We start from the raw sequence: 27708 nt of genomic DNA, 5'->3' as shown, positions 1-27708 counted from the left end.
GCAATTTTCTCCCTTCTCCTTTTTCTCCAGACCTTATATAATCAATAACAGAGTCCCTTTTAACCTATTGCACCACTTATTATCTACCATCTATGTATCAGGACATGTCTTTCTGGGTCCATAATATTACATAATATAAGAAGAAATTTCAGACTGATAGATCTTGAGAGTTGACTGGTTAACAGGACCATGATCAGACTGTATCAGAGGTTGTTTTCCCTTCAGGTGATGTACAACCTAAGGTTGCACCTATAACCTACAAAAAAAGAGAAAACATATCCCTATTCCATGGTCTCTGTTTCAGTCACAAAGTTATAGAACCATCTCTTTGGGTTTTGAATATTGTGAAATGAGACCCTGGGGTGTTACATAGCAATGACTAAAGCTGAAGACAACAATGGAGACAAGCATTCCCTTGGGTCCATGACCCCATCCCAACATGCAGAGCAGTAATTACGCCTCTGTGAGGTAATGAATCCTCTAATGCTCTTTTTTAAACCTAGATCTAAAGTAGGTCAATTTCAAAAAATCACCAGCATCAAAGTTTGAATGTCTTGAATGACTCTCCTCTTGATGAGTTGTACTAGGAAGAGACTGAGAGTAGGTCTTCCCAATGATCCAGAAGTCACTGCTACTCTGACTGGGCCTATTGTTCTGCCTTTCAGAGTAATTATACCATTGCATGACACATAACTACTCTGCCTCCTCTGATGCCTGATGTCAAAGAATATTCATTCACTTTGTCAAAAGAGAGTGTGATATTGTAAAAAAAAAAAACACTGGATTTGGAATCAGATAACTTGAGTTCTGACTCTGGGACTTACTATAACTTTAAGCAAACCACTTAAACTCTGAGGGACGGTTTCCTTATCTAAAATAGAGATAACACTTTAACTGACTATCTCATAAGGATCATATGAAAAACATTTTATATAATTTTCAAATAAAAAATTTCATAAAAAGCATTAAAATACTGGTAACTATGAAGCCTCATATAAATATCATGTCGTTAATGTGCTAGAACTGTAAGGAAATGGCGACCACATCTGAGCAACTACCCTTTATTGGATTCTTTCTCTACCATGGAAAATACAACTTGTAGGTTTCTTTCATCATTTGTCCATTAGGTTCAAAGTGCCCTTCTCCTTCTATTGGGTGAGCTGTGCATCATTTCCCATCCCTGCTTTCCCCTCCTTGCAGTATCAGAATGAAAGCCTGCAATTGCCATTTGCTCAGCAACTTTCTCCTGGTTGCCATGGAAAAACCATGCCATCCCCTATCAGCTTTCACACTCCAAGCCTGTTTCCCATTTATGACCCCTCGATGCCTTTTTTGTCTTGAACCTGTAATATACCACAAGGGGAACATCTTAAAGACTACAAATTCTGTCTGAGGAAAGATGAAAGATTTCTAAAAGAAGGCAAATGAAAAGTCAGGAGAACCTCAAGGAATTCTCATCTGTCATTGCTCTTTCCTAAAATCCTCTGATTCCTGCTGCATGTGTATGGATAGAATTTATTTAAGTTTGCCGTTCATGGTACTATAGGAGAACAATAAAATGGAACTGAATAGAATTTTAAGGGCTGGAAGGGGTCCAGTTCATAGTTCAAAGAATGTTAGACCTAGAAGGGCCCATAGAACATATAATGTTATAAAGGGAAAGGACTTTAAAACAGAGACTATAGAGTTCTACAGTCACAAAAAGAAATTACAGATTACCTACCCTAACCTACTCATTTATAGAGGAAAAAATGAGGCACAAAAGCTGAAGTGATTAACCCAGGGTCAGGAAAGAGACTAAAGACTGAGAAATCTGACTGAACCTAATGAAGGGCTATCCAGATAGCACCAGCAAGGAAAGATAATCAAAATAAAATCCTAAACACAAAACATTCAGCTTTCACGTCAGAATTTCATAATTTATTCTTGAAGGTGAAAAGTTGTTTTGGCTGACTTTAAAATGTATTTTTATACCAAAGAAGAGGAAAGGGATTTGTTATTTTTCACTGTCATCCAAGTAGTGTTTTTAAGGCTTTTTTTTCATTTAAAACAAAGTTTGAGTTTTTTCCATCAAAACCAAAAGAGATAGACTTGAAGACCTTTTTCCTCTGAGTTTTCACTTAGACAAGGTCTATTTTAAAAGTTCAGCTAATTATGGTGTTTATTTTGCATGGCAGGTGAAATTACAAAGTTTTATTTGTTTTTGTAATATTAGTAACTACATACCATAGAAATAAAAGACTAGAAACAAAAATTCCTCCCAAATAACCTGGAAGAAATGAAGCATAAAAAGATAAAATATATGGAGAGACAACCTCACACAGTGGTTAGCATAACTGACTTTGGAATCAGGAAGGAAGCATTCCATCAATAAACATGTATTCAATGTTTACTAACTGTTAGGCACTATGCCAAGTGCTGGGGCTGCCAAGACAAAAGTGAAAAAAAGTCTTAATCCTCAGTGACCTTACATTCTAATGAAGACAATCTACAATATGTATGTATAGCAAGACACTAACAATAAAAAAACAAGAAAGGGGGAGGCACCAGTTGCCAGGGTGAGAAGATCTATCAATTGTATCACTTCTAGATAGATCTTCTCCACTGCAGAACACATGAACCAAAACTCCTGACTCCCCAGTCTCAAAACAATCCATTGGTAATACAAGCCTATCTTATTTTATTGTGCTTCACTTTATTTTACTTTGCAAATATTGCTTCTTAGAAATTGAAGAGTTGTGGCAACCCTGAGTTGACCAAGTCTATTGGCGTCATTTTTCTAACAGCATGTGCTCACATTATTTCTCTGTGTCACATTTTGTTAATTCTCTAAATATTTGAAACATTTGGTTTTTTTTTACATCTGTTACAGTGATCTGTGATCAGTGATTTTTGATGTTACTATTTTAGTTGTTTTGGGAAGCCATGAACAGTGCCCATATAAGACGATGAACTTCATGGATAAATGTTATGTGTGTTTTGACTGCTTCATCAACCAGCAGTTCCCCATCTTTCTCCTTCTCCTCCAACCTTCCTATCCCCTGAGACACAACAATATTAAAATTAGGTCAGTTAATAACCCTGCAATGGCCTGTGTGTGTTCAAGTGAAAGGAAGAGTCAATCCATGCAGCAAACTTCATTGTTGCATTTTTTAAGAAATTGCCACAGCCACCCCAGCCTTCAGCAGCCACTACCCTGATCAGTCAGCAGTCATCGACATTGAGGTAAGACCAGAAAAAAGATTATGATTCATTGAAGATTTAGATGATAGTCAGCATTGTTTTGTGGGTTTTTTTTGCAATACAGTATTTTTAATTAAGTTATGCACATTGGGTTTTTTTAAGATATAATACTATTGCACATTTAACAGACTACAGTATAGTCTAAACATAACTTTTATATGCACTGGGAAACCAAAAAATTTATGACTCATTTTATTGCAATATTCACTTTGTTGTGGTGGCCTGGAACCAATCCTGTAATATCTCCAAGGTATGCCTGTGTGCTGAGTACTGACTTTGGCCCAGCCTCGTACTAGGCACTATGGGGAGATTCCACAGAATTAGAAAAACTCAGAAGAGACCCCAGAGTTCATCTAATCCAACCTGTACCTCAAATAACAGTGACTAGAAGTTTTTCTACAGTTTCAGTGGTCCCAGGAGAAATAATTGCCCAAGGTAAGTCATGAAAGACAAAGGTTGATTTTGCTTAATCAATCAATGGATAAGCATTTATTATGTGATTACCATGTGTCAGGCATAGCACTATACTCTATTTGGTTAGGCCAAAAAAGGAGAAAGCTTTCTGCCTGTGATTACCTTCCACTTTTTTCTTAAAAGTGCAATAGTAAATATAAAAGTGGATATGAATCTTCTTTTAGCTTGGTTGTTTTTGACAATCAAAAAGAATTTATTAACCTCTTTCTGCCTCAGTTTCCTCATCTGTAAAATGGGGATAATAATAGCACCTGCTTCCTACAGTTGTTATGAAGATCAAATGCCTTACTATTTGTAAAGCACTTTACAAACCTTAAAGTACCATATGAATGCTACCTATTATTATTTTATTATTATAAAACTGGAGTCAGGGAACCAAGTTAGGAAGACATTACAATGATTCAAGCTGAAAATGATGAGGAGCTGGTGTAGAGTATTGGTACTAGGGTGAAAGAAAAGCTGTAGGATTCTAAATTGGCAGAACTCTTGGTGTCGGTCAAGGGAAATGATGAAAAATCTTTTATCTGCCTTCTTTCTCCCTGTCTATCCAATTCCTGCCCATCCTTCAAGGACCAACTTAAGTCCCATTTATTATCTGAAGGCCTTCTCTGTCGTGCCAACTCCACATGAAGATGTGTTCCCTTCAGTAAGTCATTTTGTCAACAAGCCAAATGTGCCAAATATCGTGCTAATCACTGGGGAAACAAAGAAAAGCCAAAAACGGTCCCTGCCCTCGAGGAGTTCACCTTCTAACAGGAGAGACATCGTGCAAACAACTACGGCCCAACAAGACATACACAAGACAAACTGGAAATGATCTCAAAGGACGGGCACTAACAGGAAGAGCATGATACATCAGGAAATGAAATATTCCTGTGTCTAAACCATTAAGTTTTCCATGCATTATTTTCATCTTCCCATAAGAGAAAGTACACGATCATCATTTTCTTGTCTCTTATAGTGTTAGACAGAAATAGACAGTGTGGTGCAGTGGCTTGGAATCAGGATACCTGAGTTCTAATTCCACCTCTGAAACCAAACTAGAATAATTCACTTAGGGGTGGCCAGGTGGCTCAGTGAGTAAGAGCACTGGCCCCAGTGTCAGGATGACCTGGGATCGAATCCGGGCTCAGATACTTAGCACCCACCCAGAAACACCTGGCTGTGTAACCTTGAGCAAGTTACTTAACCCCAATTGCTTAAAAAAAAAGAATAATTCACTTTACCTCTCAAGGACTCAGTTTTATTCCATCTGAAAGGGATTTTCAGATTTGCCCTACCTACCTCATAGGGTTGTTATGAAGAAAGTACTTTATAAATAAGCTTTATGGTGCTAATAGAAATGTGAGTTATGGTTATTATAGTAGATACACAATAAATTCTTGCTGATTTAATTATACCTTTTAAACAATTTTTGGTTGATCATGTTCTCAAGTTATGAAAGATAAGTAATTTCTTTAGAATGAGTAAATATTCAAATTCACCTGTCCCCTGGTATACAGGGTGTAGTAGAATAATTTTCTGTGCATGTTTTTCCCCAAGTAAGGCCCAAAGAATTGAATTCTTTTAACCCATGCCTAGAGTTTTACAAAATTGGAATTTAATGTAAGAGTTGGATTTGAATATTTCAAAATGACTTTTCAAGATGCCCAAAAGCAATACTTGAAGAAGAGAATTGCTTTAAAAGGAGTGAAGACGTTTAAAAGAACTACAAAGCTTCCCAAGGCAAGGGCATGGAAGAAGCCCTAAGACCCCATCACTTGGCCTGCTGCACCCTTTCAGATTAAGGGAAATGTTCTGCTGTCTGAGCAGTATGAAAGGGGAAGACAAAGGAGAAAATGCTGAAATGGATAAAGTGCACAGAAATGCCCAGAACCGGTTACTGTTTCCAGGGAAGGAGGACACAAAGCTGAGCACATTCTTCACTTTACATAAAGATAGGCAGAGCCACAAGAGCCCATCCATATATAATAAGACTGACCAGCTCATGGTACTATTTTGAGGGGCTCCCCACCCTGTTACAAACTCCCAGGAGAGGGCTAGGAGGTGGAAGGAAACCCAAACAATCCCCTGATGAAGCGGGGCCTTGTGTATCCAGCCTATTATTCCAACACATCACCATTTCAAGATGTATGATTTCATCTAGAACTTTCCTTCCATCGATCCAGGTTGACCTTAGGAGTCAATCATTAAGCTACTGCTCACATAAAGAAAAAAATAAGTCATGGTGAACCTCATGAAACTTAATTTGGCTTGTCCTTAGATAACAGACATACCATTATGCCATCAATCCCATCCTTGAAATCTTTCCATATTGGTAGGACCTTTCAGAGCTTATGTTGCTATTGTATAAATTGTTCTCCTTGTTTTTTGTTCACTTCAGTAGACATGAATTCATACAAGTCTGCCTAGGTTTCTGTGGAATCATCCATTTTGCTTTCCCTTATGTCATAAGAGTATTCTATTACATTCATATGCCATCATTCATTCAGCTATTTCCCAATTTATGGGCATCCCCTCAGTGGCTAAGTTCTTTTAGAAGAGTTGCTATAAGTAATTTTGCTTATATCCACTAGTTATTTTACTATATTTTTAATATAGCACTTAAACTATCTGTTATCTCTCCTTCTGCCAACATGACCAGTGTTCCTTCTTTCCAATCAGAAGCATTAAACCTCACAGTTGAACAAGACCTCAGTGGTTACTGAGATCAACCAACACCCCAGTATGATACTTTCCACATCTCATACAATCTCTTCCTGTTGTTTGTCATTCGTCTTTAGCTTTCGAAGAGGACCAATGACATCACAAGTGGTGTCTTGACTTGTGTGTGAATTAAAAATAAGTGAGGCAGAATTTCACAGAGCCATAAGCCTCACTCTGTCCTCCAGAGTCATCGAAAACCAGTGACAGGACAAAAGTCAAGACTATGGTGATGGCCTATGATGCAGTGGATGAAATTGGTGTCTTCAATGTCTGATAAAGCTTCAAGTGCTGCACAGCACCCACTTCGGTCATCTTCATGGCCATTGAAACAAATTCTAAATCCACCCATTATGCCAGGGAAAGTCTTCACATGAATGGGGTAGATATCCCCCCAACTCACCAGTTGGTTTGAGGCCTGTCAGTTACCCTCAACCTGGTTCAGCCCATCTGCCCTGACAGGTTTATCAGGGTGCTGACATTGCACATGCTACAACCTCTTGGAGCCATAAGTGAGAATTGGTGACAAGTGGATACCAAAAGTGGGTTTTTCAGAGCTGTTTATACAATCTCTGCTTGAAGATCTCCAACAATGGGGAGAATAATGCCTCCTGAGGTAACCCTTTGCATTGTTTGTATCCAGCATGCTTCTATATAAGACAAAGAAAAAATATTCCACTTACCTGACCCAGTATTTCAGGCAGGCCCAAGACTTGACCAGTAAATACTCCAATGCAAATGAAGATGGCAGTGACCTGTCCCAAAGATCCACGGGTCTCTTTGGGTGAGATTTCATTCAGGTACATGGGGAGGGCACTCAGAGCAATGCCTGTGAAAGGAAATCCTTATTAATGAGACTTAGCTACTTTCTTTTAGCTACCAGGCAAAGTCGGGAATAGTCACCTAGATGGGGACTGCACTGGGCCCCACTCATCAAGTCTCAGAATTTCAGGGTTAGAAGGCACCTCAACAGTCATCTAGTCCAACCCAGACCTGAAGCACAAACCCTTTTATGACATTCCTAACAAGTACTCCTCTAGCCTCCATATTCTGCTTAACTCCTGAAGGTAAAACTCTAGAAAAGGTGGAAGTAAAACAAGGCTAATCTTTAGGGAAGAGCTTCTTTATGTTCCTTGTCATTCAGTCATTTCAGTCATTCTTGATTCTCTATGACCCTATTTGGGGTTTTCCTAGCAAAGATACTAGAGTAGTTTGCCACTTCTTTCTCCACTTCATTTTACGGATGTTTAGGAATGGATGGAGTAGACTTCTCCTCAAATCTCTTCATAAGATTCGGTGCTAAGAGACCTTAGTCACCAATGGTTCCACCTTTTCATTTTGCAGAGGAAAAGTAACACACTCTACGTCACATGGGTAGTAAACTGCATAGACAAAATTTGAATTCAGGTTCTTTGACTCCAGGTCCAGTTCTCTTTCCACTATACTTCCTTTTCTCTATTAAGTGATAAGTAGAAGGATGCTATGGAGGGGATTCGTGATCCAGGTGGTAGGGGTGGGGGATGTAGAATAGATCACCTCTCTGGTCTCTTCTATTCTGAGATTCTAGGAGTCTCTGATTCTGTTAGAGTAGTCCATTAATTCCTAGATCCATTTTCCTAGAATGTGGCCAATAATTTCAATGTGTAAAGCTTTAATTTCCTGATTTGTAGGGGAGAAAAGAGTTCTTTCTTCTATTTCACAGAGATTTAGTAAGATTTAACAGCATTATGTGAAGAGCTATGAAAATCTAAAATGTTCTGGAAGTGTAGAGGAATGGTAATTTTGTTTTCCAGTCACTTTCCCTTTCTTTCATGTGGTCTTTATTAATACATCCTAGGGACAATGCATGTCAGGGTATTTGTTTGGAATCTTTAGTTTCATAACCACATCTATCTTTAAGCCAAGATTATTTTTGAAGGAAGAAAGACAGCTACCAGTTTATGTGTGAGAAGCATACAAGTCCCCAAAATAGTTAGGTTTGCAAACAAGACAGCAAAGGCATTATGTAAGTTCTTAATGGGATGGAAAAGGAGGCCATTAACAACAGAAGAAAAGAATTTCAGAATCAAGAAGGGACCTTAAGGATCATCTAATTCAGAGGTGTCAAACAGGGGGCTGTGTGGGCCTCAGCCAACACTCCTTAATGAAGCTGGACCAGATTAAACTGTAATTGGGAAGTATTTTGCAAAATAAATAAAAACACGATAGCATAGATAACATTAATACATAGTTTTCTTATTTAATATGTGACCCATGGGAATCCTTATGTACAGTTAAGTGGCCCTGTTTCTATTTAAATTTGATACACTGATCTAATTAAACTTCCCATCCAATGTAGAAAATAACTACAACATCTAACAGCTTCTACCTACTAGCTTCCACCAAAAGATGGGGAGCTCACTACTTCCCTGGGCAGAAATTTATACTGTTGAACAGTTCTAAAGCTAGAAATTCCTTCCTTCTTTAATTTACACTAAAATTTGCCCCTGTGTGTGGCAGACTGATTTTAATTTAGTCCTATGGAGCCACACAGAATAAGTTCACTTCTTCCTTCCACACAGTAGTTTTGCAAATATTTGAAAGTAAAGCTGACATCACGCCTCTCCACTCTTCACCAAATTCTCTCCTCCTGGTCTGAGTACCCCTGTCTACATTAATGATCCTCATGTCCCAACCTGCAGTCTCTTTGACCATCCTGATCATCTGCCTCTAGAGATACGGAGCATTTATCAGCAGTCTTGTCAAAATGTGGCGCTGTCCAACAAAAGGGAAGAATCTCACATTTAAACAAGAATGGTGCTTTGAGGGAATTTTCCTTTCATTCTCTTTATAATAAACAAGCTGGGAAAGTTATTCAGACAGGAAATAAAACTACCCACCAGCCCTCTGGGCACTATAGAATATCTAAAGGCTTAGGTTGACTGAAAAAGCTGATAAAGCAGAGGATTTTATAGCTTGAAAAATGTTTTCTACAAATGATTGGTTGCCTCTGGAGAGTTCATCCTAACATTACTGCAATGGCTCATTTTAGCTTGCAGCTGACCAAGTACTGAACTTTAAATAGGTTTTCTTTTCATATCTCTCTATTCCACATCCCAATAATAAGCAGTATACATATAATACGAGAAAGAACACTGGATTTGAGGGTCAGAAAAGTGGTTTTCAAGTTCTAACTTCACCAATTATTAATGAGTCATTGTGAGCAAGTCACTTTGCCAACATCACAGTTTCTGTAAAACGAAAGGACCAGAGTAGGTGATATCTATGGTTGTTTCCAAATTTCAATCCTGTAAAGCCTATCACACTTTAATGTTTATAAAACATTTTCTTTGTACACCTGTTCTTTAAGGTAAGTAGTGTAAAGATAATTAAATTCCATTATACAGATGAAGAAATGAAGGCTCAGAGAATGTCATGACTTTACCAATGGTCACACACTTTCCTAGGATATCTTCTACTGCTAGCAGAATCAATAAAATAGCACAAAGAGCCATCTTACCTCCATCAATGCCCATGATGAACCGACCCAGGATTAACATTTCAAAGGATCCAGCTTCACGTGAGCAAGCCATGAGCAATGCAGCTAAAATGGCAAATGAGTTGTTCACTAATAACGTACATTTCCTAGAAGAATGAAAGAAGTATCATCAGTAGAGAGCTGCATCAAGATATTCTACTTACATCTCTTCATTATAGAGCCAAGCAACTGCATGAACTCAGTACTCAACAAATCAAGTGAAAGAAAGCAAGACGCAGGAGAATAAGAACAAGATTCAGAGTCAGGAGACTCAGGTTCCAATCTTGGCTTTGACATGAATGATGCATAGCCTTGAGCAAGCTAACTCACCTCTTTTGTCTTCCACCTCAAAAAAAGATTGGAAGGTTGGACTAGATAACCTCTGAAGCCTTTTTCCAGTTCTAAAATTCTATGAATATATAAAGTATTTGAGCTTAACTACTATATAACCTCACTACCAAATGAATACCAGTGACATGGAGCCAGACTACTTGCTACAGAACACATCAGTAAACTTACCAAGATGCCATGGCATTGGGCAGGGCTTCCGAAGGTAAGTATATTTAGATATTTAGTATGTTTAGATAGAGCAAGGAGCAATGCATTGGAGGTTCCAAAGGTCAGATTTCAGCTCAACAAAAGGAAGAGTTTCCCAAAAAATAGAGCTATCCAAAAGTAGAATGGTCTACCTCTCACTGGAGGTCTTCAATCAAAGCCCTGAGAACCATTTTTAAATAGATTGTAGGGATTTCTGTTCAAAGATATATCAGACTTTAGAACTCTAGGGTCCTTTTGAATCCTGCAAGTCTGTAATTCTATGTTTAGGATTCTAGACTGTTAGAAGAGCCAACAGTGGGTGAGAAACCTGATGCTGACCGTTGTGGGAAGTTTTAGCTTTCCCAGGCTTATAGGGGAAATAACTGTGACATGAGGGTAGCCTAGACTCCAATGGTGGTCAAGCGATCAGGAGCACCATTAGAGTGACCTGATAATACAAATGTGTTGGTGTCTATTGGGAGAGCATGGCATAATAATAATAACAACAACAATTTATAAAGTACTTTAAGGTTTCCAAAGTCAGATATATGTGTTTATAGAATATATACATAGCATGTACACAGAACACATAAGGAATAGATATATGTGTATATAAGTTCATATGGTATATACATATATGTATATGTAGATATATACATATAAAATCTCATTTTATCTTCATATCCTCACAACAATCCTGGAAGGTAAGAACTATTATTACCCTCACCTTGTAGATGAGGAAATAGAGATTGAGAGGTTAACTGACTTGCCTGGGATCACACAGTCTGCGAATGTATGAATCAGGCTTTGATCTCAGGTTTTCCTGACTCCAGATCCAACATTCTCTCCACTATGCCACCTAGTTGCTTGTATCTTGTCTAGTTATTCCCATTGCTGTTAAGCAAAGGACATGTTATTAAAACATATTAGATTTGCTTCTATAGGTACTTGGGAGTAAAGACCAACTCAGATGCAGAGAGACAAAAACCTTAAAGGGGCTTTACTTTCCTAGGCTTACAAAGATGTATGTATACTTTTCTTCTTCCTGGACTAGAAAAAAACAAGATTCTAGTCCAAGAAAAACCATATAAACTAAGTACAGAGGCAGGGGAAATAGGCCATGCCTCTTTGCCAAGTTTTGTAAAACATGAAGAATGGTTCCATTGAAAACAGATCTAAATGTGGTGTATAATAGAAACAATAGTACGATTTGAGTCACAGATCCTTGGCAGAGAACACATATGATAAGGGTCCTTTAATGATGATAACTGTTAGGGAATGAATGGTGTAAAATCAAGGGAGCAAGGGAATCAAGGGTGAAGGGCAGTGTATCACTCAACTGATTACTATAGAATCAAATATGAATGGAAGAAAGTGAGGCAAGAATGAAGGTAAGGGACTGAGAGAACAGGGAAGCATGGAAAGTCTAAGAGTCGCAGTGAGGATGAAGAACAGACTTAGTAAGACTGAGAAGACAAACAGGGCAAGTGATTATAATCAGAAACAGGAATTTATTTCATGGTTTAACATCATACGTCAAGCTGGTGCTTTGGTGTGATGGTGTGGTCTAGCGTGTACCCTTGCTAATAAATAAGTAAAGCAAAATGGAGATACATAGGTCAGGAGGACTAGGGAGTTTAATGACCTTGGAAATCAGATCAATGGGAGATGCATGTAAAATAATGGGGAAAAATAAAAAATATTAGAAAAATATTTTTAAAATATTGAAATTCTCAATATTAGAGTAGGGTTTGGGATGGAGAGAAAGACTTTCATCCAGTTACTGAAATACTTAAGAAAGAAGGAAAAATTCTCTGGAGTTGAAGTAATGAGTAAACAAGGACCTTAATAGATTCATATAGACTTACAGTTCGAAGCAAGTAAATTTGTTTAGGGATGGTGGCAGAGGCAAGATCTAGCAGTGGCAATGGGGAGGGATCAAGGAACATGTTAAGTCTTCCACTTGTTAAGAAGAAATTGATTCACTAATTTGACAGGCAGCCCCTACCTCTTATAACCTCAGCAACGTATGCTTTTCATTCATAGTGGATGGATAGGGTCATCTCTTTTGCCCTCTAATATTCTAGGGCTTAATGAAATTTGTAACTTCCCTGTAAATTTTTCTTCCTTCTCTTCAGTGTTGTCATATGTAGTCCTAATTACTGTAACTCCAGTGGTAGATATATTGAGTTAAGTGTTTTCTAAAAATTAGTTATAAACAGGATCTTATATTCTCAATGATTCTGTCATTTGTATGACTGTAAAGATGTGGCCTGCAAAAAAAAAATTATCTGCAGTAGCATACTTGTTCCTTTTCTATACTATAGGTTATTCTCATAAACAATGTATAGGTATAAGAAAGGTTACTAATACTCATGTAGTCTTGAGTGTGTTTTATTGGGGGTAAAAATATTATCTCTGATTAGAAGTTTTTCAATCTTTCCTCAACATTTTCCTCTTTAAAATAGCTTGAGAATCAGTCCAAGAAGTAATTCTTCATCACTTATTACATCCAGCATGAATTTATCTCCATATATTTGGTCCATTCTTTCTGATTTCATTTCTTCATTGTCATTTCCTTAGTCCATTTCTTCGTCGTCCAACTTTCTTAGTCCGTTTGGAGCAGAAATTGTTGCTATTCAATCATTTCATTTGTGTCTGACTCTTCATGATTATATTTGGGGTTTGTGTAGCAAAAATACCAGAGTGGTTTGCCATTTCCTTCTCCAAAACATTTTACAGATGAGGAACTGAGGCAAACAGGGTTAAGTGACTTGCCCAGGGTCACATAGCTAGTAAGTGTCTGAGGCTAGACTGAATTCATGAAGATGAGTCCTCCTGATTCCAAGCCCAGTGATCTATCCAATATACCACTTAGCTGCCCCCAATAAAATGGTGGAGTCTAAATATAGTGCTTCTCCTGTTGTTATAAATTAAGAAACAGATCTGTTATAGTTCAAATCTATTTATTGTCCTCCTAGTTTCTTCTATAAATGCATTAGGAATAATCTGGTTTAGTTGGATTTTATATTAAGCTTTCTGTGGGTTCATTTTCTTTGCAACTCTTTCTCACTATTTGTGTGACAATACTTCTTTTAATCTTCCCTGCCCCTTTCTGTCATACTTTGTAAGTGAGCTTATACTCTAAACCAGTGTTACCCTATTAGCAACTATTTTACGTTGGTTAGTTACCTCTAAAAAGTAGAATAATCAAAGTAGATCAAGGTCTCTACTTCTGTCCATTTTCCATTTTTCAGCACCAACAGCATGGAGTTACTGTAATCACACACAGTGTCTCAAAATGACTCTCACATCAATAACCACTTGTTTCCTGACTGTTAAGGTGAAATCATGGAGGAATATTGTTGATTGCTCACAATATACAATGCTTTCTTACTCATTTTTTGCAAACAGCATTCAGGATGTATAGGCATACTCTATGTACATCTATGTATTCTAAAAACCTGTGATCTCTCATTTCTTAAATTTTATACCTTATTTTCTAACATAATGTTTATATCTTCCTAAGTAATTATATTCCCATTGAAGTCACTGCATATCAAGATATAGATTGACTCAATTCAGAGTATCATTTCACTTCTTTATAGGATTTATCTACTTTCTCTGCAATGTATGTGGGTATGTACTGATTATCATCATGGTAGCATGTTTATTCTTGCTCATTGTAAGCATGGCAAGACAAGGTGACATGTTGTTGAACTGATATTTCCTATTGCCCTTTGCCACAGAACAAAAATAACTCTGCCAATAATGAGACATCACAGTATGATTTTTAAGGAGGAGGGGTCACGTGCTATAACTTTACATTTTGTTTAATGAGTTTGTTTGATGAGCAAACAGAAGCAGCTTAGGTTTATTCTTACCTTCCAAGAGCCTTTCCAATCAAAGTCATCATCATCGTACCCACTAGGCCACCAATAGCAAAAATCGACACAGTCAAAGACCATAGCAGCATTAGAGTATTGGCATCTATTGAGTGACCTTGTCTTTTTTCCCAGGTATGATTGTAGAAAGTCTTGATATACTGGAAATAAATGGCATATTGTTATTTCTTTTTTCTGGATCTTAGGAGTTAAAATATAAGCAACACCCACATCAAAAAAAAAATCCTGTCCTGATGATATACAACATGTATGGGTAGTCAAATTCTCCAAAGGGCCTCATGTTAACCAAGGAGAGGAAGTAATTTTCTCAAACCTAGGATGAGCAATGAAAACATTTAGACTCCTAAGTTTTTAAGTCAGATTTTTTAAAGTTTTTAACTTGAACGTTCCATACACTTTAAAAAACTGAATAACTTGTTACCCCTGTTAAAGAGAAGAAGGATTGTGCTAAATCACAATGTCATGCTAGGGAGATGGCTAAAGACATCAAAACAGAACTGGCAGAAAAGGCAACACTTAATGAAAACAATGAATTCACTTTTTTGGCATGGCTACTATGTTCAAGACACTGTACCAGGTACTGAGGGAGAGGCCACATGAAGAAGATGTGATGCCTAACCTCAAGGTCCAGTGTACATAGATAAAGATAATATATACTATCATATTTACTATAATAATGATGCTGTTGAACTGATGTTTCCTATTGTCCTTTGCCACACAGTGAAACTAACTCTGCCAAGAGGAATGCAGAGAGATGATCAGACAAGGGAGAGATCATTTGCAATCAGAAGCAACAGGGAAACCCAGGGCTCCAAAAAATAAATAAATAAACTACTCATGCAGCATTTGAGGGGTAGGGATAGAGGAATTCACTGACCAAGAACTGAGGGCTTGTTACTTTTGTCTTGACATCTTAGGATAAGGCTATTGGTCTGACACTGAACATGTGTTCAGTCTAGCCTTAAAAAAAATGAGAAAACCAATTCCCTGGCACCTCCATCTGGCTCTCATCCCTGGATCCCCTGTGTTTAGAGTGGCTGATGCCACTGCCCCCCCACTCCCAAACATATTCAGTCTTTGCAGGATCCTAGAGGACAGGGGCCCTGATCAACTTATTCTTCTGGCTCCTGCTCCCATTCTCCCTAGGATTCAAAGGCGACATCTGAACAGGCAAAAATCTTTTCCCCTTGCTTCCTCTCCCCAATCCACCTAAGCCTGTCCTTTCCTAGTATACATCCTCTTCTGTTCCCCCCTTTCATTGTGCTATCTGCCCCTCTCACTCCATTGTTATCAAACTCCCTTTCATCCTAGATCCCTTCACCTCAATTTCTTGCCATCTCCTGGTACAAAGAGTAACGTTACTCTCCCCTCCCTCCGCATACTCTGCATCCCTCATTATCTTTCTTTAGGACTAAATGTCCCTTGTCTCGTATCCCTTAACACACTAGACCAGAAGTAGGAATAATCCTTTTATCCTTGATTCTATTATTCCTATTCCCAGACTCTCCCTTTGTCACCTTTATGCATAAACTTCATTCCTTGGAGGTTCACTTCATCCAGCTGTAGCTCTTTGGCCTAATTTATCAATGTCCAGGTCATTTTCCTTTCTTTCTCAAGGAGTCAGTCAGCACCAGTTTCACAATCTATTCTTCTACCCCAAATCTTTAGAATGCCAATATACATCAACCATCCAGGCCAGCCACCAGCTTTTTCAAAAATTACTCATTGCATCATTCCACCAAAAGCCCCCACTTGGATGATCATACTTTGGATATCATTATCAATTGAGCAACCCATGAGCATTTGTTAACTATGCTAACTCCATGGTCCAGAACTGTAAAATTCTTCCTTTTAATCATAACCCCTATTCCTCTCTATCCTTCCTTGTTCCTCCACTCCTCGTCCTTACCATGATATCTACTATCCCATGATCTGTTGCTGTGAATAGAACACAGTTTCTGGGAATAAGGCCCAGGGTTCAAATCCTATCTCTAATAATAATTTTGTGACCTGGGGCAAATCACTAAACCTCCATAAACTACAGTTTCCTTATCTGTAATTAAGGGATCTGGACAGATGACTTCTGAGTTCCCTTATAGCTTTATATCTCTGACCCAGTGATCCCTGCACTTTCCTCCCATCACAGTCTTGACTCTATGGTTCTCTAGTTCAACTACAGACTATTTTCCCATCCTCAAATCTCTTGTTTTCTTGTCCTTTTGCCACTCACATCTAGGCTTACCCCAACCCTGGATTACCACAACCATCTGCTTTCTCTCCCACATGATACTCTATGTTCTATCTTTACACCCTTGAGATAGCTTTCTTTGCCCATGGCTGGAATGCATTCCCTTGTTTCCTTCAAAACTATTCAAGAAACACCTCCTACCTGAGAATTTTCCTGGTTCTTTCAAGATTCTAGGATCTTCCTCTCAAAAAATTTATTCTGTATTTATTTTAAATATACTTGATTATACATATGCAATTTCCTCTGATAAGACATATGCTTCTTGAGATCAGGTATTGTTTCATTTTTGGACTAATAAAAATTAGTGCTGCTAAAAGTTAGAAGTAAAGAGGAGACTTCGCATTAAATATCTTTAATAATAAACTGATATCCAAATTATATAGGGAATTGTCATAAATACGTATAAGTGGGCAAAGGATAAAAATGGTTCCAAAAGAAGAATTTCAAATTAACAACTTGAATTTATCCACACAAAAAGGGTTCCTATTCACTAATGAGACGTGTACATAAAAAGAGCAAAGGTTTCATCTCATGACTATCAAGTTATCAAAGATTACGAAAGATGTTCACTGTTAGAGACACCATAGTAAAAATAGAAACATAAAATCGTTATTGGTGGAGATATGAAGGGGCCTAACAATTCTGAAAAAAAATTCAGAATTTAAAAAGAAAAATTCAGCTTAGTTCATGCCTTTGGATTCAGCAATCTCACTATCTGGAATTGTAGTTAACTACAGGTTAAAGGAAAGTAGAGACAGAAAGAAATGTTCCATATATACCAAAATACTCAGAGCAGTACTTTTGTGGTAGCAAAATCATGGAAACAAGGTGGATGTCCTTCAAGTGACTGAAGAATTTGTGATATATGAGTGTAATTAAATATAAAATGTAATACTATTATGTAGTAAGAAATTATGAATATAAAGAATCTGGAGAAGTTGGGCATCACAAAATCATAGGTCTAGATCTGGAAGGGACCTCAGAGACCATCTAATGCAATGCTTTAATTTTACAGATGAGGAAACAAAGGCTCCAAGGAGTTTGAACAACTTGTCCAAGATCATGCAGGAAGTTCAGAGAGGGGGGAAATGGACCCAGATCCTCTAATTAGTCTTTCCACTGCACCATAGAAGATTTTATTTTGATGCAGTACTGGAAGTAGAACCCAAACAACCCTGTACATAATGACCACAATAACATATGTGGAAAGAATGCTGAAAAGAATTCAAATTCTGAGTAAATGTCATGGCCAGTCTTGGTCCCAGCAAACAGATAATAAAATATACTTCCCTTCCTCTCCAAGGGATGAGGGAGGATACAGAAGTGAAGTGTTACCTATACTGTCAGAAGTTATCACTGTATCTACTGACTTTATTACAAGGGAGGATTCAATTATATGTCTGGACAGGGTATCTGTCCAAGAAAGGAATGTATCTGGAAATGAATATGATATAAAGAAAGATATCAGCAAAACTCATTTTTTAAAAACTGTGTGCTACAAGGCAATCCATTTATTCTAGGCTGATTAAGGCTATCTAATGATCCTCGCAGGATTCACTCCTAAATTTCTTTTCTTTCCTCTAGTTATACACTACTATCTATCCCTCAGCCAAAGACCCCAACTCCTACTTGTCAAAAAACTGAAGCCACCCATCATGAACTCTGTTTTATTCCTACTTTGTCCTTCAATACCTCTACATACTATTCCCCACCTTCATCTACTTTAATCCAATCTCATGAAGGCATAACCCCTTTTTGAGTCAAGACCAACCCATCTACTTGAGCCCTTGATCCTTTGCATTCTAATAACCTCTAGAAATTTCCTCCCCCATCATTCTCTCTTTTTCTTTCATCTTCAGTCTCCCCTTATTCACCAACTGCCTACAAACAACCTTCTCCTTGCCATCTCCTCATATATCTAGAATTATCTTCACAAACCCTTAAAAGAAGTTATCTGCATAATTTCTCTCATTTCCTTTCCCCTTCACAATACAATATTGTATATATTACAATATAACTTCCAACCCCATTACTCTACTGAAACTGGCCTCTCTAAGAGTACCAGTGACCTCTTACATGGCAAATCCAATGGCCCTTTTCAGTCCTAATCTTTGACTTCTCCAGCTTCTGCCACTGCCCTTCATTCTCCTTTTCTTAAATAGATTGTCCTCTAGTCTTCAATAACACTATTCCATCTTGATTCTCTTAATAGTTACCTTTACCATTCCTTCTTAATCCATTTTGTAGGATCATTATTCTATCTTCCAAAAGTTAGTGTCCTCCAAAGCTTCAGGTACTTATCTCAACTCCCTATACTTTCTGTCAAGTTCCCATTAGTCTCAATGGAACAATTATTATCTCTACACATATCTATCATCTACCTACCTGTTTATATATATATATATATATATATATATATATACATATATATATTTATATTGCAACACACATGAATACATCTATGTGCATGTATATGCTGTACACATATATCTGTAAATATAAAAGATGTATATATAAAATATATCTGGACAGATATATGTGTATTATGCACATATATATTCACAGAAAAAACATATACATATATCCAACCATAATCTCTCTTGTGAGCTCTAGTATGTCACCAATTCCTTTGCCTATTTAGGCATATATTGTATCCTCCAGGTAAAATATAAGTTCCTTGAAGGAAGGGAAGAGTTAAGGTTTTCCCTTTCCTACTTTTAGTACAGTGACCTACAAATAAAGGAAACAGTAACTATTTTAAAACTTGAATTAATTAGATTGCATTCCCATACCATTTCTGCCCCTAGCTATATAGCTCTCTCTAAGTCTTAAATTTTCTGATTTGTGAAAGTGGGAAAATGAAACTTTTACTATCAACTTTACAGGACTGTGATGAGGATGAAATGAATACTATAAAGTCAATGGAAAAGTAGTAAAATTCTATAAACAAATCAGATCTCAAAATACGAATTGGAAACTGTTCATCAAGATTAACAATATGAACAATTGCTCCAAATCACTAAGAGGAACACAAAACAACTCTTGTGACTTCATGTCGTGCTGTCCCACCCCATCCCCCATAAAAACTGACAAAGAGATTAAAAGATGGGAATTTGGAGGGGCTCTAAGTAGACAGGCACACTAACAGATCATGGGTAGAGTTGTGAATTGGTCCGACTTTTCTGGAAAGCAATTTGAAATTATAATAAGTGACTAAAAGATCCATGCCCTTTGACCCAGAGATCCCACTGCTGAGCACTCCAAGGATGTGGAAGAGAAAAGCGTCCACATATACCCAAACATTCATAACAGCACTTTGTATAGCAGCAGAGAAGAGGGAGCAAAGTAGACAGGGGGAATGACTAAATAAGTTGTGGTACAAAGATGTAAGGCCATATTATTATGCAATAAGAAAGTATGAATATGAAAAATTCAGAGACGTATTGGATAACTTGTATGAACTAATGCAGGGCAAAGTCATGAGAAACAGGAAAATAGTATAGACAATTACCACAGCAATGTAAACAGAAAGAATACAACCACCAAAAACAAAACATAACCAAACACTGTAATTACACTGACCAAGTTCAACATTAAAGGAGAGAAAAGAATGGCTTCCTTCTACAAGTACACATTTCTTTGTAGAGGTGGAGGACTATGGGCATAGAATATTCCACATAAGATTAACCTTAGGTTAAATTTTCTCAACTGCTTCTTTTCTCCCCTTCTTTTTCATCTATCTTAGAAGATATGACCTTCCAGGTAAGGGAGAGGGAGTATTTAGACATAAATGTGATGTAAAAATAAAAGTTGTGGATATAAGTTAAAAAAGAAAAAAATCTATAAAAGCACTACCAGTTTTACAGAAGAGACACCTCTTGGGTAGTGAAAAGTGAACTGAATTTGGTTTCAAAACATTTGACTTTCATCCTAGCTCTGGTACTTCCTAACTATAGGACTCTGAGTCTAAGCTTTCTGGACTCTAGTTTACTCACTTATAAATTCACAATAACAGTAACTCATTTTATTTCTGCAGCAGCTTGAGATGATACGTCTCTTTTCTTGCAACAATCCTGTGAGTCATGTGATGCAAATAAGAGAAAAGAGTTGGACTGACTAAATCACCACTAAGGTCTCTTCTGGTTCAAAATCCTTTAAGCTCTACTGAGCTCGGATGTATGCCTGGGTTTCTCTGATGGGAGAGTTCACTGTAAGAAGCAATCATCTTGGCCCTCTTGACAATCAAGCATTGATTGAAGTGCTTATATCTGTCTATTGAAAATAAAAGGTGTGTTTGTGTTTGTGTGTGTGTGTGTGTGTGTGCGCGTGTTTGGAGGGAGGGAAGACATTGTTAAAACCCATTCTGAACAGAGAAGATAAGCTAACTGTTCAAAACTCCACCAGAAATCTCTTTATCATGTGATGTACCTCAGGAAACAAAGAGAAGTCATTATGTAGAAAGATTTACTTTATTGTCCTCATGTTGCACCATGATTATGGAGACTGGGAGAAGTCTTTTAAATCACTGCCAATTGTTCCTGTTTGAGAGGCAGTGTCAAAAATTATTTGGAATATACAACCATTGTCTGAAAGTTTGAAGTGATCAACAGCGGTGGGGAACCTTCAGACCTTTACCTCTAGGTAAAGGCCCTCTAGGTCCTGGAATGCAGCCTTTCAACTGAATTCTAATTTGGATGTAGGTGGGACTCAGAGTGAAGTGTTCTGATTTGGCATCTAGTGCTCTCTGTCCTGTTTTCATCTAGGCCAATGATGAGTTAAGGCAAAGATTTAAGCATGGAGTATGCCACCTTCTAACTACTTGTAAGGGGATGTGTAAGACTCTTCCTATCTACAATCACACAAGTGGTTTTGTAGGTCACACTTCATACCTGCTAGTCCAGGTGTGGGGAAGCTGCGACCTAGAGGCCACATGTGGCCCTCTAGGTCCTCAAGTCTAGCCCTTTGACTGAATTCAAGTGATCAAAAAGATGTATAAATGTTAGAAATTTTACATGATTCTATCTCAGAAAAGTCTGGCTTAGATTCCCTGTAGGGTAAGGGGAAGATAACAGGTTATTTAATTAGAAGTATGTGTATATCTTATGTATATATGTGTGATTAACTATATCCATAATTTTTAAAAGTTATTATTATTTCCAGTCTCCAATGTATCCAACTTGAATAAACCAAGATGCTACAAAAGGTTTACAATTCCAATCGGTGGAGTTTAAAATGCTTTCTCTTATGCCCAATGATGATTTTTTTTGTTCTTAATAATTATCTTGAGTTTCACTTTCATCATGATATTTATTAGTTAACAAAAGATATGTACATTGAATTAAATCCAGTTGTAAACTTTAGACTGCAAGCTCCTTGCATCAGGTACTGTTTTTGCCTTTGTATCCCCAGCACACAATGCTTACTTGCCTGAAATCAACTGATCTACATCTTCCCTGGGATGCCTCAAATAATACTTCTCTATAACTTTCCATATCCTACCTTCAAGGCCCAACTCAAATTTGATATAAGCTAATATGAAATTTCCAAAATATTTTAATTATATCAAACATATAATATTCTCATACGTATGTGGCATTCTGTGTACTATGTTGAAAACTTGGATTTGGTATTAGAAAACTTATATGCTAATCCTGCCTCTGTCACCTACTATTTATGCGACCTTGGGCAAGTCATCTACTGCTTTGAAACTCAATTTATTTATCTTTAAAGGTGGCATCATGGCTAGAGTTCTGGGCTTCAAATAAAAAGACTTGAGTCTAAATTCTGTCTTAGCCACCTGCTAGCTATGAGAACATGGTCAAGCCCCTTAACTTCTCTTGATCTTGGTTTTCTCATTTGTAAAATGGAGATAGTAATAGCATTTATCTCACAGGAATCAAGTAAGATAATATTTAATAAAGCACTTTGCAAGCTTAAAAGTACTATATTAATATAAGCTGTTATTAATAATAATACTTGTACTATCTACATATTTATTGAGGATAAATTTGAGCATGTAAATTGTTTTGTAAACTAGTAAATAGTATACAAATGTCAGCAACCATATATATGAATACACACACACACAAACACACAAGCACACATACACATACTAGCCCTGTGAACAATGGGTAAGTCACTTAGTCTCCCTGGGCATCGGACAGCTCTCTTATCTACTAAACTGTAGATGGGCAACCATCTATCATTTCTGCACTAAACAAATCACAGATCCTTAAAACATACACACATATGTATAATGTATATAATTTTTTACACATACCTACAATATATAGAAATAGATCTAGTCTCATTCATAAGGCAAAGTTCCATTAACCTTAACCCCAAGGACAATCCCATAGAAAGAATTCAGTGTACTCATGTTAGAAAACAAATGTACTTAAATGCTTTAGGGAAATGAATCATTGATGACAGAATGCAACCTTTCATTCCAACAATAAAATAAGGTACCTGAGGTCAGTTTTCTGGGCAACTTTTCTCAGACATGGTCATTAACCTCTGAAAGAGCTGATGGGAGTTTTATAACCATTATATGATAAGGGCACTTTAGTAATAGCAGGAGTATGACAGTTAGAAATGGGACCTTTAGCAATTACTGTTCCATGAAAACAAATGATGTTGGCACACAAGGAAATGACAGCCTTGGAGCGTGGAGGGAACCTAATTCTTCTTTGTACATCTCCCCAGGGACTAGAAGCAAGATGTCTTAAGAGAGAAGTCTTTCTACTTATTAAGAGCCATGATAGTCCACCTTTTGCAAGTACTAATAGAGTATCCTTTGATACAATTTCATTTACAAAAGGCAATTAAGAGTTCATTTATATAGCACTTTATAACAATTTTCTCATTTAACTCTGACAAGGATCCTTTAAGGTGGGTGGTTCCATGACAATTACCCCATTTTGCAGAGGAGAAAACTGGGGCTAAACAAGGAAAAGTGGAAGATGGTGAAGTATTTACCACTTATTAGAACCTCTATGGTTATGGTTACTAAGAGTTAGCCTTTGGGCTATTGAGAATATGTTAATGATAGTCAAGATTGTCTGATTATGGTGAATTTAGAGAAAAGTAAGAGGTAGATGAAAAAAAGTATAAATGTCTGAAAAACATAGATCCTGGCTCATTGAGTACTCTTTATCCAACCTTTACTCCTATTGTCAATATTGAAGCTCCTTGGCCTGATCAAGACCATATATCTCTTTACTTGACCTCTGAACTCTCTTGATGATCCTGATACTAACTCTACCTTAGCTCCAGACACACCTTCAGTTTCTGGGCTCAAGGTGTTGGGCTATCTCCCTCATGATCTGAAGAGAAGGTGCTATTTGAGCTTGTAGAATCAAATCATGGATCGTAAAAGAAACAAATCTTCAGATAATCCAAAAGGGCAATGGAGATGTAAATAGGATAGTGATGTCATGGTCATAACAAGTAGCTTAAAAGGTTTCAAGGAAGTGTGTTACCAGATAGGAAGACAGACCAGTTATAGAGGTGAACAAGGGATAAAAGATGGAATACAATCCTCATGCTTTCCTTAGTAGCCATGGAATGTGAAGATGCAGAGGAAGGCTTCCAGCTGATGGAGAAGATCTGCCATGGGAAATTTATGGGAGGACATAGTTTTCCTTATTTGAAGAAGATGCCACTAGTCAAAATTATCATCCAATCCCAAGAAACAGCAAAAGTGAAGACTTCATAGGAACTTGGGAGGACCTACATAAACTGATGCAGAAGACAAAAAGCAGAACCAAGAGAATAATACACAATAGCCTTGATGAAGTAACAGAAAACAACATTAGAAATCATCAGAATTCTACACTGATTAATCTTGATTCCAGAGCACTGATAATGAAGAATTTCCCTCCTTGAAATAGAAATAATAGGTGCTTTTTGTATTCAATAGAAAGAGGCAAGAATACAGACACAGATACTGCATATAAAGTCAGATGGTTGATAGGTTGGTCTGTTCTACTCTGTTATAAAGGAGGTTTTTTGCGGCTGAGGCTGGAGTCGTGGTACTGGGAAATAAGGGTGCTATAAATAAATAAAAAAACCATCTATAAAACATTTTGCAAAAAATAATTCTCATCTTTCATGATGATTGGGTTTAACATTATTTTTCGTTTGAGATTGCTGCTTTTTTTCACCATTTCTCTGCCAGTCTCTGAGGTAAAATTTTAGTTGATTGTCTTAGGAAAGAAAGAACATCAGGCTTCCTCATGGCTGAGTTAATGTTGTTCACACAGAGAGGCTATTGAATGACATCAAGCTAGCACAAAAGCTCTCCTGGTCAATTTCACATGGTGGCCAACTGAAGATGGTTTGTGAAAGATCAGTCCTTAGGGGCGGCCAGGTGGTTCAGCGAGTAAGAGCACCAGCTCCAGTGTCGGCATGACCTGGATCAAATCCGGGCTCAGATACTCAGCACCACACCCAGAAATAATAACTGGCCGTGTAACCTTGAGCAAGTTACTTAACCCCGATTGCTTTAAAAAAAAAAAAGAAAGAAAGAAAGATCAGTCCTTGATGCCATCAGATAGTGTTCCGTGGCTGAGTTAGATATTACTGAAACAGATCTTTTTAAAAAATTTTCCACCTGGTTCTGTGTTGTAGGGGTATAGAATGAGTTATACATACAGCATATACATACAGTATATACAGTAATAATATTGTATATCAATATTAACTCCAAAGCAGAGAGATTTAAATAGAATCATAGGATTTAGAGCTGGAAGGGACCTTCAGAGTCAAGAAATCCAATTTCCTCATTTTATGGATGAGAAAACTGTGGTACAAAAAGATCAAGCTTTACTCAGTGATGCATAGTAAGTATCTGAGATAGCGGTTTGCAAAGTATGGTCCAGGTATGCTTTGAGGGTCCCTAAGACCTTTTTAAGGGGTTCACTAGATCAAAGCCAATTTCAAAATAATACTAAGATGTTTTCATTTTGAATTTGATAAATATCCCTAGATAGAATCCATATCAACAAAAGCTTTCAGGGCAGTCCTCAATAATACTACATCATAAAAAAGAATGAATTTGTAGAATTCAGAGAAACATAGGACAACTTGTATGAACTGATGCAGAATGAAGGAAGCAGAACAGGACTGAAAATAATGTGAAGGAAAGACTCAGAGCATCGCGCCTGGAAAGGAATGAGAGAAAACCAGTTATTCCCTGTAGATAAATTCTCTACCCTTATTTATTTGCCAAACTTAAAGTAGACAGAAATACAATTACACAGGAGCAGGGGTCCAAATAATGGAATCAATACTCGATTCAGATTGCTAGAAGAATCAGATTCAAGCCATCTTGAAAGAGAAAAACATCATTGAGTAAGAGAGACCAGGAAGATTACAAAAAGTAAGGAGATGTCAAAGTAAAAAGTATTTATGTTTGATGAAGAAAAAGAAAAAAGAGAGAGACCAGTGTCTCTAGTTCCAGTCTCTCAAAAGTTGTAGAGTCATCTCTGCTGGCTAGGTGGTTTGGCCATGAGTAGGAAAAACCAGGGTGGATATCCTATTATGTCCCTGTGAGAGTAGCTAGAAAAATAAACTGATCTTTTGGGTTCTAGGTTTGTTTGCCAAAGTGGGGTCAGCATGAACCTGAAGAGAATTGTGTGCACTGGAAGGAGGTGCCCACAGTAGGAATATTCATGTGTTTTATTTTTGTTCTTTTCTAATATTATTAAAGAGCCACATACTGCTATGCATTTGTAAATGACCTCCATTAAAATACAGTAGGGAATGAGACAAAGGAATAAGTTTAAGTGGTAGAGGTGAAATTATGATCTGTTTAGATAAATCTACTCCAAAATACTCCCCTGTTCAAAAAAAGCTTCATGGTCCCAGTGTTTAGCACATAGTAGGTATTTAATGAATGTTTGTTAACTGATTTATTACTTCTAAATTCTGCTGTTTGACATTTAAAGCCTTTCAGTCTGTCCCCAACCCACCTTTCCAACCTTATTACATATTACTCCTCTTTTTAGACATCCTATTCTAGCTGAACTGATCTTATTCTTCCTCATACTGACATGCTATATCCGAACTCCAGCCTTTGCACTGGCTGTCTCTCATGACAGAAATACATTCCCTCTGTGCCTCTAAATTTTAGAATCCCTTGTTTCCCTCAAGGGTCAGCTCAAATGTTACCTTCTCTAGGAAGTCTTTCCTGATCTCCTTAGCTGCAAGTGTCTTCCTCCTCAAAATGATCTTGGATCATTTTGATATATACTTAGTTCATATCTATATGAAGGATGTTCTCCCTCCAGCTGGATAATGAACTCGTTAAAAACAAGAATTCTTTTTGATTTTGTATCCTACCACCTAGACACTATACAGTATCTGCCACATAGAAAGCGCTTAATAAATGTTTCTTGAGGTAAAGGAAAATAGCTAAGGCATAAAATCAAATAGCAACAATGCATTTTTAAAATTTAAAAATAAATAAAATGAACTACTCAATTTGGCTTGTGTGCAATGTTCTTCTCCAGTAGACATTGGCATTGACTCTTTGAATGGTCTAAAACCAGAGCTGTCAAAAAGGAAGTTAGAGGATTATGGTACGGTGTTTCTGTGCAACAAAATGGCACTGCTTTCCAGCTGAAATTGTGGATAATACAAGGTTGCCCTCTGCTGGGGAGATTGTCTAGTCGTTTTTCAGTACTTACCTGGGACGGAGCATTGACCACGGAAAGATTGTAACCATAGAGAAAAGAAGAACCAAAGGCCCCAACAAGAGCTGCCACGATGAGAGAATATGACCAGTCCTAGGGAAATAAGAAAAGGTAATTAGGCATCGTCAAAATACGAATTTTAACAGAGCCCTTAGAGCTAGCTACTTACACGTAATATGATTTAGCTAGGATGATTTACTTTACTATTGTGAAAATATTTCTGGAAGAAAATTCATTCTTTTGTATGGTATTACATTAGATTGCTTTGGTTAATTTCTGCTTTATAGCTCAAATAGACCTTTTTTTCTCCTCTCAAAATGAGGCTATTGGATTGGATATAGGATTCTTTTTTTTTTTTTTAAAGCAATCGGGGTTAAGTAACTT

General features: G+C 37.3%; 1 protein-coding gene across 3 annotated transcripts in view; it reads right to left on the bottom strand.

The window, feature by feature from the left end:
* Positions 1-27708, bottom strand: part of SLC2A9 (solute carrier family 2 member 9) — a 296562-nt gene that overhangs the window by 246210 nt on the left and 22644 nt on the right. For all 3 annotated transcript variants that reach the window (XM_069069870.1, XM_069069873.1, XM_069069863.1), the window contains 4 exons: positions 27319-27417; positions 14359-14519; positions 9920-10044; positions 7104-7249 (listed from right to left, as the gene is read on the bottom strand). In XM_069069870.1, coding sequence (XP_068925971.1) covers positions 7104-7249; positions 9920-10044; positions 14359-14450 — 363 coding nt within the window. In that variant the 5' untranslated portion in view covers positions 14451-14519; positions 27319-27417. The remainder of the gene's footprint in view (positions 1-7103; positions 7250-9919; positions 10045-14358; positions 14520-27318; positions 27418-27708) is intronic.

The sequence above is a fragment of the Petaurus breviceps genome, unplaced genomic scaffold (assembly GCF_028583685.1).
Source record: "Petaurus breviceps papuanus isolate PSGF00001 unplaced genomic scaffold, PetGlider_PUasm1.0 140, whole genome shotgun sequence".
NCBI classification, from domain to species: Eukaryota; Metazoa; Chordata; class Mammalia; order Diprotodontia; family Petauridae; genus Petaurus; species Petaurus breviceps.
Note: the sequence above shows the minus strand (reverse complement) of the source record. Positions and strands in the feature narration are given on the sequence as shown.